The sequence below is a fragment of the Artemia sp. Qi Xiang Cuo genome, chromosome 2 (genome assembly GCF_049724085.1).
Source record: "Artemia sp. Qi Xiang Cuo chromosome 2, ASM4972408v1, whole genome shotgun sequence".
In the NCBI taxonomy this organism is placed as follows: domain Eukaryota; kingdom Metazoa; phylum Arthropoda; class Branchiopoda; order Anostraca; family Artemiidae; genus Artemia; species Artemia sp. Qi Xiang Cuo.
The window spans coordinates 4,358,219-4,373,667 of NC_142795.1; the positions used below are offsets into that span (position 1 = coordinate 4,358,219).

A 15,449-nucleotide genomic window follows, 5' to 3' on the forward strand; every position below is an offset into this window, starting at 1 on the left:
CCTTCCAAGTAAAAACGACCGCCGTAATGCCTTGGGTCAGAGCACAAAATAGAAACATAAAATAAATAACCTAAGATTCAGAATCACCAAACTTGTTTATCTTATCTTCTTTTTCAACCAGTACCAGCACTCCTACTGCTTGGCTCAGGATTCGTCGTCATCCCCACATCTCTACCGAAGAACCACCATGGTCTAGATCGTATAGCATCCGTATTTGGTTTTGAAAGTTGAAGTCCCCAAGATTCGTAGAAATTCATTGTGAGCAGCACAATCAAAAACAAAAATTTTCTCGCTCTCACGAATTTACATTTGAGAGGAGCAGAGAATCAGTTCCTGGCACTTTCGATGATGCCAGCCATCACGAAAAATTTGGCTGCACTAGCCTCTTAATTTCCATCTGTGGAAACGACCCCAAATCTCAATAAAAAAGTAAATTGCCCTTGGCATAATTTCAAACAATCCAAGGCCGAAAATACACAGGCCTGTGAAAACGAAAGGAGTTCAGGAAATTGAAGTAAGAATCTGAGCCAACCTTGAATCGCTTTTTTCTGGGTCTTGTCCCCTAAAATAATTGGATGAATAATGCTCGGCCATGAGGGATGAAGATAATATTGAAGACTGGAAAGACAAGGCCTCAGTAAAGGGGTCACGACCTCTGTGCTAGTTGTGCATTGAGGACAAGGGTTATCTTTTACGATTTCCCACTGGGGATCTTCCCCAAGGGATTCGTCCCCCTCATAAAGGAACAAACCCTCTTTTGAGTTAATAAAACCCTTCTCAGATTTCTTCCCAATTTTCTTCAATCCAACCCACAATTCAATATCTCCCAATCTTCCCGTAACTCGTTGTTGACAAGTCAATTCTATGTCATGGGTCTTCTCATCCCTCCTATGTTGTTTCGTCTTATTGTAATTTCGTAATTTTCACAGTGGATTTTGGACCTCTTTGTCCTCCTTATTATTTATGTTATCAAGGCACAGCCCATCCAACATTTTTTTATTTTTTGCCACTGCAGGCTGAATCTCGAATTTTTCTCTTTTGTACACTTCTATTTTCATCTCTACTTTTTTCAATTTTGTCATTCGCGCAAAATAACAAATCATCGTTAAATCTGATTTGGACTCCAATGTCCACCATCTTTGACTGCATTACTTCATTGTGGCTCCGTTTATTATCTGTTTTCTCCCTCTTAGTTTTCTTTTCTTTTGTAGTAGCATTAAACAAATCGTCAGAAATTTGAATTGGACTCCAGCGTCCACCATCTTTGACTGCCTTTCTTTATTGTAGTTCCGCTTTGCATCTTTTTTCTCTCTTTTAGTTTTCTTTACTTTTACCACAGAAACAAATATTTCGTCATCAAATAGGAACTGAACTCCGGCATTTGGTTTTTCATATTGTACTAAAATTTCTCGAACTTTCCGAGGAAAAGCGCGTACAATAAATTTCGTCTCCTTTTCCTCTGGTACAATCAGTGACTGCATTTTGGCAAATTTTTTTCGGCGTTTTGCACTCGTTAAAGGTGTTCTCAATTTTTCCATTATCTGCAAATTTTCCTGAAAAATCATTTTCGCGCGTCTTATTTTCAATATTATGTTGTCTGTTTACTTCTGCATTCCATTTCTGCGGATTATCAATATTTTGAACACGCGTATCAAGTATTTTGTTTTTCCGACAGGGTGGCACAGCCTCCCAATTTGTATTATAGGCCGGTCAACCTTCCCCTGGAGTCTGCGAAGTTGTATATTTTTTCGGGCTTCTAATCCATGCGGTTCTCTTATACGTTTGAAAAATTTTCCCTGCAATTATTTTCGTTATGTTTTTTCTTTCTTCTCTGTCTGCCTCCTCCTTTTTTTCTCCGGCTATTCTATCAGCCTCTTCCTTTTTTTCTCTGGCTATCCTATCAGCCTCTTCCTTTTTTCTCTGGCTATCCTATCAGCCTCTTCCTTTCGTTCTTTATCTATTCTAATATTCTCTTCTCTCTGCTCTCTAGCTATCCTCTCTTTCTCTCTTTCTTGTCTATCTTTCTCTCTTTCTTTTTCCATGAAATTTAATAGTTGTTGTGTCGTATCTATTTGGGTACTTTTTCGCGAGCTCCTGCTGGATCTTGATTCAACACTGTTCCTTCTACTCGGACTACTTTGATTCCGTCTGTCATTATTTATTCTTAATTCATTTTCTGAATTTGTTCGTTCTCTATCCGTATTGTCTCTTCCTTTATAGGCTACTCTAGCCCTTTCGTCCTGTTTTCTATTCTTTCTAATTTCATCTTTCTCCGCCTGCATTTTTTTCTTATATTCTCGCTGCTCTCTCTCAAAGGCCTCCATATTAGCCTTTCTTTCTATTTTCTTACTTTTTCTATGGGCTTCACTCGCCCTTCTTGTTCTTGAGTTAATCTTATCTCTGTCCGACATTATGTCAAAATTCCGTGTGTCATTATTTCTTCTTAATTCCTTTTCTGAATTCATTTGTTCCATGTCTGTACTATCTCTGTCCCACAACTCCCCTTAATTTGGCACAGCCTCTGAGGGATGAGTTCGTCTTGTTTTTTCACATATTATTTCTTCCTTCTTTATTTCGTACCCCCTCATTTTACCGTATATACTTCTTTCCGATTATATTATCTCTTATTCAATTAGTCAATCCTGGCAAGTTCAACAATTTTTCAAATAACCGGAATGTCTAGACTTCATTAGGGAATAACGACTTCTTTCACAATAAGCAGTTTTACACGAGTGAAATATATCTCCGAAAAATGAATTAACAGGGGTTGGACGAGGAAGTAAACCAAAAAACCGCGCGAATATTCCACTAGTGAATTAGCTGGACTAATCTGAAACAGGGGAACTACCCTGTAAAACAAAATACGTATCCTCCCTGGATACTCGTATTCCAAATATAATCTCCTCCTGGGCAGATTACTCAATAGGACTGGTGCCTCCCACCTCCCTTGTCCAATGTGCGCACAGCTGACAAATCCTTCTAATTTGCCGTCTTCAATAATCTTACAACCTTCGTCACTGAAGATAATATCTTCATAAGTCCGCCAATTGCTTCAAATAAAAACCCAACTCTCAACGGGCTCTTATCTGTCCTTAAACCCCGTAATACTTTTAAATACGGAGATTCCCTCATTGCGAACTCAACTCATTAATTTCACGTTATTCTTTTTTATATTTTTCTAACAAGGCACACAGCCCATTATAGACCTTCATAATTCTATTAATTGACTGCGTATGTTTTGTCTTTTTATGTGTTACCACATTAGGCTACTTTCTAGACCAAATTAACCCTTCTCTTCGAAAACGCGGAATTCTTTTACTATCAGTGCTGTTGATAGCTCCTTTTCTTCTGCCACCACTTATTGGGGAGTAACTTATACCGCTGACACAACTTATTGGGGTGTAAATTACGGGGGTCACCACTTATTGGTGCAAAAATGGCGCAAAAAGGATGCTATGCCACTTACTCGAGGGGGAGAACCCCTTGTCGGCCCAAATGTTAGTGGGATTCCCGCTCTTACCCCAACGGTTCCGTATCTATTGGGTATATGAGTGCCCAATATACAATATACCCTACCTTTGGGTACGATAGCGTGATCAAATGGTCCCAGGGTTACCAGTAATAATTTTAACTAATTCCTTAGACTCGACCTGGCTAAAAAGTCAAAGATTATGTAGTATAAAAAATCTTACTGCAGTCAGTCACGCTATAAAAAAGGAACTCAAAACGGAACTAAAGGTAAAACTCTTACGATTCACCAATACACTTTTAGACACGCGCTTGTGCGCGCACCTCTGACCAAAGGCGATGAATGGCCGAATCAAAATAAAATTCCAAGCATCCTTTAAAGCTTTTCAAGCTGTAAATTTAAGCATTATGAGTCATCGCTCAACTGGCTTTTTCAGACACTCGATAATTAGTGGATTCTTCAGACATCGTAATAAAAGCTTTCTCAGGATTTAGATGTGTAACATAAATGAAGTTAAATTTTATAAAAAGGACATTTTTCTGAAACAAAAGGGGCCAAAGGTCCCAACAGTGAGTGAGGAGAGTTAACCTCCACCCCCACAACCTCCTTAACCCCCCAACTCCTTACGCCAAATTTCGGCATTTGTATTGCAAATGCCGAAGAACAAATGATCAAACAGAAGAGAATTTTTTTTTTTATCACACTGCCTCACAAATGGATTCAACTATTTACTCGTATTTCCGTTCCAATTCAAATATGTGAATTTCCAGTATTTTCGGTATAGTTATTTGTCTGCATGTGCATTATATATATATATATATATATATATATATATATATATATATATATATATATATATATATATATATATATATATATATATATATATATATATATGTGTGTGTGTGTGTATATATATATATATATATATATATATATATGTTATATATATATATATATATATATATATATATATATATATATATATATATATATATATATATATATATATATATATATATATATATATATATATATATATATATATGTATATATATATATATATATATATATATATATATATATATATATATATATATATATATATATATATATATATATATATATATATATATATATATATATATATATAATGCACATGCAGACAAATAACTTTCATTTCCATGAGCAACTCTCGATCCCATGCCATTTACTCATCAGCGATTAAAAAAAAAAAAATCTTCTGTAAATTTCCCCATTTTTGGTATTATCTATTACTACCCTTTTCAACGAACAGAATTTCAGTGTTTATCCTTTTCTACTAGTTAGTACACATTCAAGAAAATTGATTCCTTAAGAAAATGTTAAGGAATGTTTATCCTTTAGGATGGTAGCATTTTCACTGCTTGCACTCATTAGACTTTTTTTCATTTTGTATATCCTTCTTTCTCCTTGTGTCTTCATTTGCAGCACATTTAACGGTCTATTGCTATTATTACCAGACCCATAGGAACAAATTATTTTTCTTTCTAGAAAACAAAAAAAAGTTTCCTGATCCCCTGAGATAAATAACTACAAAGGTGACACTACCTCCTATCAAGTAACCGAAGAAACAATCTCAGACAAGGAAATGGGCCAACTTTTCAAGATAGTGTAAAGGAAAAAGTAAGATCAAATACTCCGTGTGAACATTGTCATCAGTGGTTGGAGTATCTGAGACGTTCACTGCTCCAATAACCCCCTCCTCAATACTTTACTCTTCACGTTAAAGTTCTTAGCACTTTTAAAGAAGCTTCCTATTCAAATTAAACGGCCCTTGTGTTTCAGGAGTCGTTCTTAAAAAAATGGGACAAATAGTCAAACTTTAGCGTAAAGAGCAAGGTATTGAGGTGGAGGCAACCTTTCATATACGGAATAATTTCTGTTCGTTTTAAGTTTTTATATTGCTCCTTACTTTCATTAAAAAGAACTGTTTTTTTTCTAATTTAATTTCTGATTGTTTTTCAAATAGTGCCGGTAAATCTGATTCACCCTCCATAAAATAAACCCTCCGTGGAAATTTTATCCAACATGAAGTGTACCCCCTCTCCCCGTCAAATTCCCTCCTGACAGTTCCATCTTCGCTGAGTGTCCCCCCCCGTATAATTTCTTGCGGGTTATTCAGACGGAAAAATTTTCCTTAGCATACTTTCATTTGAAAAGGGCTTCGGTTTAGCAATCATTCTGGAAATTCCCCCTCCCGTAGAAATTTTTTCCCGCAAATCAAACACTGGGTAAAAAGCCCCCGGATAATTCCCTCGGAAAATCTCCACATGGAAAATTGAGTTGGTAAAGAGAATATAAGACAATTAAAACGGATTTCGTATAGGAATTCTGTCAAATCCCACCCTCCCGTATAATTTCTCGCAGACGATTCAAACTGAAAAATTCTCCTTAGTATACTTTCATTTGAAAAGGACTTCGGTTTCTCAATTACTTTGGAAGTTTCCCCTTCCGTAGAATTTTTTTTCCGGAAATCAAAGCACCGGGAAAAGAGCCCCCGGATAATTCCCCCGGAAAACTCCACATTCAAAATTGAGTTGGGAGAACGTAAGAGAATTAAAAAGAATATCGTATAGGAATTCTGTCAAATACCTCCAGTGTAAAATTTCCCCTGGAAAATTCATCCCCAGTAAATTTCCCTCCCTAAAAAAGATCTTCCCTATGGAAATCCACCCCAAGGACAAAATTACCCCTCCCCCTCCCCCCCCAAAAAAAGTCTGCATACTTCCCAATAACAAATACTGTACGTTAACAATGAGAAAATTTCATAGCTTACAGGCCTTTCCCTACGGACTGTAGGGGTCATTTTACCCTAAAGGCATACTTATTTGATCTTTCAAATATGCTGAACAAAATGGCTATCTCAAAAATTTCTATCAGATAACTTTTGGGAAAAAAGAGGCGTGGGCAGGGGGCCAGTTGCCCACTAATATTTTTGGTCACTTAAAAAGGACACTATAACTCTTAATTTTCATTCGAATTCACCCTCTCCCGATCTTCTTGGACTAATATGATAGGATTAACCCTGGGGAATAAACAACAAACAAACACGCATCCGTGATCTTTTTTCTGGCAAGAATAGTGAAATTCCACATTTTTGTAAATAGGAGATTGTAACTTCTACGGTTATCAGGTACGCTGAATCTTACGATGTGATTTACATTTCGATTCCTTGAATTATAGGGGGCGTTCCTCCCTATTTCAAAAATAAGGCAAATTTTCTCAGGCTCCCAATTTTTGATGGGTAATAGTAAACTTGATGATTTTTATATATATGGAATCAATATAATAAGGTGATTCTTTTGATGTATCTCTAGATATCAAAGCCCAGTTTTTTATAGTTTTGGTTACTATCGAGCCGATTCGATCCTTACTTATAGTTCGTTATGACGAACTGTTTGAAACTATATCTTATATAGTTTGAACAATTTGAGTTTGATAATTTCAAGTAATCTTTTTTTTTTTTTTGGTAGTAGCTGATTGACTGACTGATGTCAGTCAATCAGTCAGTCAATCAGTCAATCAATCGCATTTGTATTTAACTTTAATCTCGTGTAAATAGTTAATTGAGTTAGTCTCGGGTTTTCTCGAGTAATATCGATGTGTTGTCTAGGAAGAATCTATCGGAGACTTGATACAATTCATCGGATACATTACAATAGATTTCTATTGTGTCTCCTAAGTGTGGTACAGGTTACAAAATATTCGCAAGGTCTGTTTTTGCGGTCCTAATTTGTTATAGACCTTTTTATAAGGGATTGCTGGTAGGATAGACGTTTGAGAAAAGTTGATGTCCTTAATCCCATTGAACAATCCAATGGATTAGTAAATTTTTATTTTCTAAGCTCAAAGAAACACTGGAAATCCTTAAGAACAACAGACACTTATCGACGAGTTTCAGTTATCATGCTAGAAATTAAACGATGGGATGTAGAAAAACTGAAGCAATTATGGAAAAGAGTCGCGAGATATTGATTATTGACATCCTTTTTTCTCTTTTTGATCACAACCAAACATAATTATTTTTAAGAAATGACTCTAAAATACACACATTGAAAAAAAGTCTCAACAAAATATAATACGGAACATTCTTTTAATAAATGGTTGATTCATGTACGTATTTATTATAAGGTTTTACAGGGAGGGATTCATGACGTCTTTAGCCCAAAGAAAACTAAAAATTATGGAGAATTTAACCTATTTGAATAACAGTCCTTTGCATATAATCAAAATTCTTTTGTGAAACTCAAGTTAAATTAGTTGAAAACCTAGATCTATTAAAAAAAAAACTTACCGAGTATTTATATTTTGTCAAAATTTAAATCGTAATCCAAAATTCTAATTCTCAAGCTGAAAAACTAAAAAAAAACTTTATAAACATTCCTATTATTAATCAACAAAAAAATCCATGACCTTTAAAACAAAGATAAATTAACTTAAAAGGCGTTTCAATGAAAATTTTTCAAGACAAATAATGAACCATACTAAAACCAAAGACTAGCAGAAGTAAAGTCCTCTAATAATTCAAAATTAAATGAACCTTCATTACAGTTAATAAATAAATAAAACCCAAAAGCAACAGAAATTAAAATCAACAATAAAAATAACAAATACAGATAAATGAATACATGAACCCTAAAACGAACACAGATTAAATGAATAATCAAGCAAAACTTAAAACGAGCATAAGTTATCACAAACAGGAGTAGTACTAACGCCTTTTAATGGTAACGCCTTTAAAGCTACTTAAGCCTTTTAATGGTAACAGGTTCATTTGCATTGCCTTTTCTATGTTATCTTATATTTATTCAGTAGATAAATTCTCACTTACATTTCTTGCCAACATCTTTCCATAAGTAAGATATGCCGGAACATGGTCAGGCTTTGCCCCCAAAGCCATTTGAAACCAATGTTCTGCTTCAATATCCTGTCCAAGTTTATGGCAGCTCTCCCCAAGTAAGTTGTAGAGACTCTACAAGAAAGATGTATTGATATTCAAGGAGTTTGATTTTGGCGGTAATGCAATTTGGTAGCGTCAAAGTCCGAGAAAAAAATGTTTCATCAACCCTAAAGTTTTTGTTATTAGACTTTAAATTATCTATATTGAAAAATTTAGACGTCTAAGTCCTTACAAAACTAAAGATGACTCAACTAAAAAAATGTATATATAAGTCATTCCTGGATGAAAAGTTAGAAAATTGTGCTGAAAAACTGTGGCCAAAAGTGGTGTTAGAAAAATTGTTCATGGATTTTGTGGTGTTCGGTTATGAGTTTGAGAAAGCATAAGAGGGAATTAAGTGCATTTTAAGTCCATTTGTATGTGCTTCTCAAATTTATTGTAGCATGGACCTTGCTTTTAGGAAATGCCTAGTGACACTAAACTCCAATTTTAGCGCTGGCACCAAATTTCGGATCAAAATTCGAAATTCTGATCGAAATTCGGGGCATTAGCTTACTAATTTCAACCCCTAAGAGCTTCAAAGGTATCTGGAACCCGAGATGCTGATTGTTAGTTTTTCTGGATAGGAAAAACAAAAAATAACGTTTATAATATATTATTACCTCTGTGCACAAAGGTGCTGCTGGGAGTATAATTTCAAAGAGCCCCATCCTTTTGTAAAAAAAAGTCGTCAGAGCAGAGACATGTTTGATTCGTACGGATTCCAAGGACCGGAGGAAGCTTCTCTGCTCCTCTGCTAATAGTATAGGGAGATACTAGTGTTCCATTATATTTCTTTTGTTGGATTTCCCAAGGAACTGGAACTAGGATACATGAAATTGGAAAGCTCCAACCCCATTTTTAAATCTCAAGGAACGATCGGCCAGAAGCCGTAGACTTGACTTTCGTGAGAGCTGACCCTTGCGGATGTATAGAGTTAAAAGTAAATAAGATGAACTATGCTAGATTGACCTCTGAAAAGTTTTTTTGCTTATACTCTTAGTATTAGCACGACCGAGTTTCGATCGGTGAAAAGAAAGACAGCTTTTGAAATCTCTTTCCTAAAATATCTCTCATTTCCTTTTATTTGCTGTAAAAAGCAAAACCACCGTCTACCGATAGTTTTGAGTACCCATTTGACTGAGTACCCAGATGTGGTCCTGTCCCGCTTTCTCGGGGCTATGATGATAGAAAGGTTTAGATAGCTAGGACACTTTATGTGGATAAAGGATGACAGATTGATAAAAATCGTCCTTTCCAGCCATCTATCTAGGGCCAAAGGAAAAGTTAGTCATACCCGAATAGGGTGGGAAGAAGTCGTAAGAATGGATCTAATGGAAATTAGAACTTTTAGAAGTTTGTAAATTGGGTGAATTTTAATAAACTGAATGGAGGAGAAGCACGGCCAGCTGTGTTAGTCTCAGGCAGGCTGGTAGTGCTGTGAGTTTTTACTACTAAATTGTGAAAGATTCGGTAGTATACATTTTGCCTGTTAAAGCACGCATAAATGCACGAAGGTTTTTGCAAAGATACGAAGGGTTTTGCAAAGGGTTTTGCAAAGATGCTCAGTAATAACAAAAAAATATAATTTGACAATTCAGAAAAATTAAGGATTTCTCCTCTGCATGCGTGACTGTGTCTGTCATACCTCATTTTCAAAGATATTCAAGAAAATTTCTGTTCAGGTCTTGTCCTTTCTGTGATAGTTGATACCTTCCCCATAGGTTTGATTTTGGAGGTTTTGAGGGTTCAGGATGCAAGAATAGATTTGTAAATTAATGTTAAGAAGACTAATTCACCAAGACTAGGAATAAGTGAAGGTGAAGAGGTGATTTTGGGTAACGAAAAGATACATCAAGTAGACAGCTTCATTTACCTTGGCAGTATTATTAGTAGAAGACAGTGGGTGTAGTAAAGATATTAAAAGTAGAACAGCCAAGTGCCAGGGTGTTCTTTCAGCCAAGTGCCAGGGTTTGAAAAAAGATGAAGGTGATTTTGCGAACCAAGATTAGAATTTTAGATGACAGAGGTCAAGTAGGGTTCTGCAGCGTCGGGACTCCAAAAGAGGGAGGAGGGTTTTCTAGATGTTTTCAAGAGAATTTGCCTACGGGTTGTTTTGGGTGCACGACTGAATAACCGTATCCAAAACAGTAAGTTGCATAAAAAATGCTGTACAATCCCAATATTTAGGGCTATAAGAAGATAAAAGTTGAGTTGACTAGGACATGTTCTAAGGATGAAGGACGATAGATTGTCAAAAATCGTCCTCGTCGGCCAACCATCTAGAGCAAAGCGGAAAGCAAGTCGTCCCCAAATGGGGTTGAGGATGTCTAAGGATAGATTTAAGAGAAATAGAAACTTAATGAGAGGGTGTAAAGCAAGAGACTTGAATATGTTGAGATGGAGGAGGAGCGTGCGTAGCTGATTTGTTCTCCGGGGCTTGGTGCTGCAGTGAGTGGTTACTACTACTAGCAGTAACAAAAAAGTAATGCTAACAGTGCTATTAACTCTAAAGTAGGAAATCGTTCTATTTTTTTTTTCTTCGGCTTAATATTGAAGAGAAAATCTGATACAGGTTTGGAAAATGTATAGGTCCAAAAGCAGTATAAGCCTTCTGAGGCTAATCTTCTGATCTTCGGAAGTTGAATTATGAAGAAAAGGAAGGCGTGATCTCTTGTAAACTCTTATGCACGAACCTTTGATCAAGCTCTTAACAAAGAGTAGATAATAATTCTAGTAATTGGTTTAAAGCACTTTTCAATAACTGCTTTAGTAATCATGAAGTGGGATGCGCGTCTTTTAATTTGATTTTCGATTGTAATACTACTACAATTACTAACAACTTACTACAGCACCAAGTTTACTGAGGATAACAAAGCTTCGTAAACTCTTCTTCCACTCCAAACTTTTCACAGCTTCCCTCTTTACCCTTACCAAGAAGACCCACTTTCCTTCAAATTTTTTCTAACATTCTCTTCCCACTCCATTCTGAGAAGACCTGCTTTATGTTTTGTCTTTGGTGGATGGCCGAAAAGAACTATCAGAAATCTGTCATTCTTCGCCAACAATAAGTGTCCTTGCCTTGTCAACCTTTCTTTCAATGTAGCCTTGAAAGTTGGATCAAACCACATACCTGGTTGCCGTCAATCACAAAGGTACCCAGAGCCATCCGTAGACAATTTCTGTTGAAGACATCCGAAAAATCCTCCTCTGTCTTCCGAATCACCCAAGTTTCAGCGCCTACGTTGTGGTGTAGGTTGGTAGGCCTGTCTTCCTATTCTCCCAAACCTTTTCAACTGTCCAAAAAGACCCTTGGCCTTGTCTATTCTGCTTTTTACATCTTCATTGCAATAAGTTACTTGTAATAACATTTAAATATTTAGGACGGCTGGAACTAAATAACACATTTCTTTTTAAAATTAAATTAAAAAAACAAGTTTTTTTAACTGAAAGTAAGGAATTACGTTAAAACTTAAAACGAACAGAAATTATTCCGTATATGAAAAGGGCTGTCCCCTCCTCAATGCCTCGCTCTTTACGCTAAAGTTTTTTATTGTTTAAAAAAAAATAGAGTTGTGAGAAAGAGTCAAACTTTAGCGTAAAGAGTGGGGCGTTGAGGAGAGGACAGCCCCTTTCACATACCGAATAATTTCTGTTCGTTTTAAGTTTTAACGTCGTTCCTTACTTTCAGTTAAAAAAAACTTATTTTTTTTATTTACTTTATGAACATTTTTGAATTAATGCAGGTTTTGATTTTGGCTCACCGTACATAAAATTTGCATACTAATTTTACTTTTATTTGATTAAATGGCTTTCTCTAAACTTGTCTAATTTTATTTACGAACGTTTTTATTAGTAATAAATATACGTAACTTACGAATTAAATTACGTAACAAACTTCTATATTCATAGATTTTTAATACGTATATTAGGGGGTTCACCCCCTAGTCAATACCTTGCTCTTTAAGCTAAAGTTCGAATTTTGGTCCAATTCTTTAAAAATGACCCCTTAATCACAAAGGCCGTTAATTAGAATAAATAGCTCTTATGAAAGTACTAAAAAATCTTTGGCTTAAAGAGGGAGGCATTGACTAGGGGGTGAACCCAATTATATACGTAATATTTTCTGTTCGTTTTAAGTTTTGATGTTGCTCATTACTTTCAGTTGAAAAACTTGTTTTTTTATATTTAATTTCATATCTTTTTCTTTAATAATGCTGGGAAATCCGGCGCCCCCTTCATAGCAATGTTCTTCCCCCATGAAAACCTCCTTCATGGTAAGATCCTCCCATATAACACCCGACCCGAACCCCCCCCCCCCCCTACCTACCAGAAAAAATCCCCCCTGAAAACGTCTGTATACTTCCCAATAACCAATACTTATATGTTAACATCGGGTAAAGTTCATAACTTTCAGCCCTCCCCCCGGGGAATCCGGGGGACTAAGTCACCCTACAAGACATAGTTATCATATTTTTGACCATGCTGAGCAAAATGGCTACCTCTAAATTTTGATCGGGCGACTTTGGGAAAAGAAATGAGCGTGGAAGGGGGTCTAGTTGCCTTCCATTTTTTTGGTGACTTAAAAAGGGCGCTAGAAATTTCAATTTCCGTTCCAATGAGCCCTCCCACGATATTCTAGGACCACTGGGTCGATACGATCACCCCTGGAAAAAAAAAATAAACACGTATCTGTGATCTTTCTCCTGGCAAAAAAGGTAAAATTCCACATTTTTGTAGATAGGTGCTTGGAACCTCTACAGTAGGGTTCTCTGATACGCTGAATATGATTGTGTGATTTTCATTGATGTTCTATACATTTTATGGGGTCTTTCCCCCTTTATTCTAAAGTCAGCCAAATATTCTGAGGCGTGTAACTTTTGATGGGTAAGACTAAACTTGATGATACTTATTTATTTGAAATCAGCATCAAAATCTGATTCTTTTGATGTAATATATTGGTATCAAAATTCCGTTTTTTAGAGTTTCGGTTACCATTCAGCCGGGTCGCTTCTTACTTACAGTTCGTTACCACGAACTGTTTGAAAAACTTGAAAAAGAGTAAAGCTTCATCCAAGATATATCCTACTACCAATACATGACTTTCACTGAATTTCAATGCATGACTTTTACCATCCTCAAAAGAGTAATCATCGTAGGAATAATTTCCAAAATAATAAGCATCTTGTGGCACAGCAGCAAGTCAGTTAGTTCTATCACTGTCATGCCAACCATTTTTATAAAATCCTCACTTTAGAAATTTATAAGGGAGCTGTGTTGTTGTCATGTGGTCGAACATTTTTCTTCAAATGACAAATGCCACACAATATAAAGCCTTTGGTTTTTCCTTAGCTAGACACTAGCAAAGAGCGAACAACTTTTTTTTAAGCTGTCACTCTTTACGTCGATTTTTAAAAAATTGTGACAAATATTGGGGGAGTATTGGATTATTTTTCTTTTGATGTAAAAATTCTTTACTACATGGCTTTGACTCAAATTCTTTTTTTGTGAGTCAGCTGAAAAAAAGTTGAAGAAAACCTTAATTATCCGTTGGATAAAATTCAGTCCACCAAATTTTTAAGACGGGAATGGATAGTTTTTTTTAGCCACCTCAAAAATAGATGGTTTTTAACTCTTTTTTTCTATTATAGACACCTAATATTTTAGAAACCAGTATATCACGCAATCATTTTCCCTCTTGGAGAATGACAGGAACTTAATAAAGACATTACTTCCATTAGTGAAGTTAATGACTACACTAATAGTTCTTGGGATGATACCTAGTGCGATAACAAACACAGGAAAAGGCTTTCGTCTTTTTCTTAGCCGGAAACTAGTAAAAAGCGAACCTCATCTTTGGACCTGTTGCTCTTTACTAGAACTAGCTCTGGCGAAGAAATAAAAGAAAAAAGCAGGCATATCAGTGATCGACCAGCCAAAAGATGACTGTATGGATTTTTCAAAATTGGCGAAAGCTGAAAACTTTTTATTAATGGATATCGACCATGATGAATCCGACAGTGCACTCTGCATTTCAAAAACATCTTTTGAAAGTCAATGCGAAAGTTACACCGAAAACTACAGTTTTATGTGAAAAATTTAATTTTAATTTAATTTAATACTGTCAAGACGGACTTATAAAGGGCACGTATACATAAGCATGAGCTTTTGAATCGTTCCTTAAACAACTCTCAATGATGTTCTAATTTCTGCCAACGCTGGGAAAATAGGGAAAAAAAGGACAAATCAGTGATACACAGGCTAAATTATGATATTTTTGGGGTTTTAAAAACTGGAGTGAGGAGGGGGGCTGACAACCTCTTGGTAAAGGTTTTTTGTGACGTGGGAATTTTAACGTTATAATTTTGTTCAGATCCGTCACCACTTTTGAGGATTTTCAATATCTTTTTGAAATTCTCATAAATTTGTTCTCATCATTGTTTTCAACTTCAAGGTTTGACTTGGATAATATTTACTAATTGAGAATCAATTGGAAAGGCTGGAGATGTTCACTTCATTTAGTCTATTGTGCGGATATGTTAGCAAGAAATTTTTAATGACGTTTTGAAGAGTTGGTACACCACTGGATGTGTCTGGCCAGGTAACTTTATGTGGTAATCTGGTTCAGAGGCGCCAATTATCGGGGGCAGGGGGGCCATGGCCCCCCTAGACTTTGAAAATTAACTTCTTATTTATATATCACAGCTATTTTCTATTTTAGCTATGTGCTATATTAAACCACCAACTGGTCCAATAAATACGACCAACAAACTGGTGCCCTAATTATATAACCTTGTTTTGAAATGTCTAAGAGCGAGTGCGTCTACACTATTCTATTTCCGAGTAGGGTTCATTCAAAACTAAGCTTCATGTGGTTAGTACCCATTTCGCTATTGTTCTTGTTAAGAATTCATTGTAAACTATGAGTTTTGTATATTGCCTTTTTTTAGTAGCTGGGAAAGGAAATGTGTTCTAGGGTTTAAAGGGGGTTTTATTCAG

General features: G+C 35.8%; 1 protein-coding gene across 1 annotated transcript in view; it reads right to left on the bottom strand.

The window, feature by feature from the left end:
- Positions 1-15,449, bottom strand: part of LOC148954821 (protein O-mannosyl-transferase TMTC2-like) — a 261,000-nt gene that overhangs the window by 47,632 nt on the left and 197,919 nt on the right. The window contains exon 13 of the mRNA XM_089105236.1: positions 8,343-8,483. Within this exon, the coding sequence (XP_088961362.1) occupies positions 8,343-8,483 (141 nt within the window). The remainder of the gene's footprint in view (positions 1-8,342; positions 8,484-15,449) is intronic.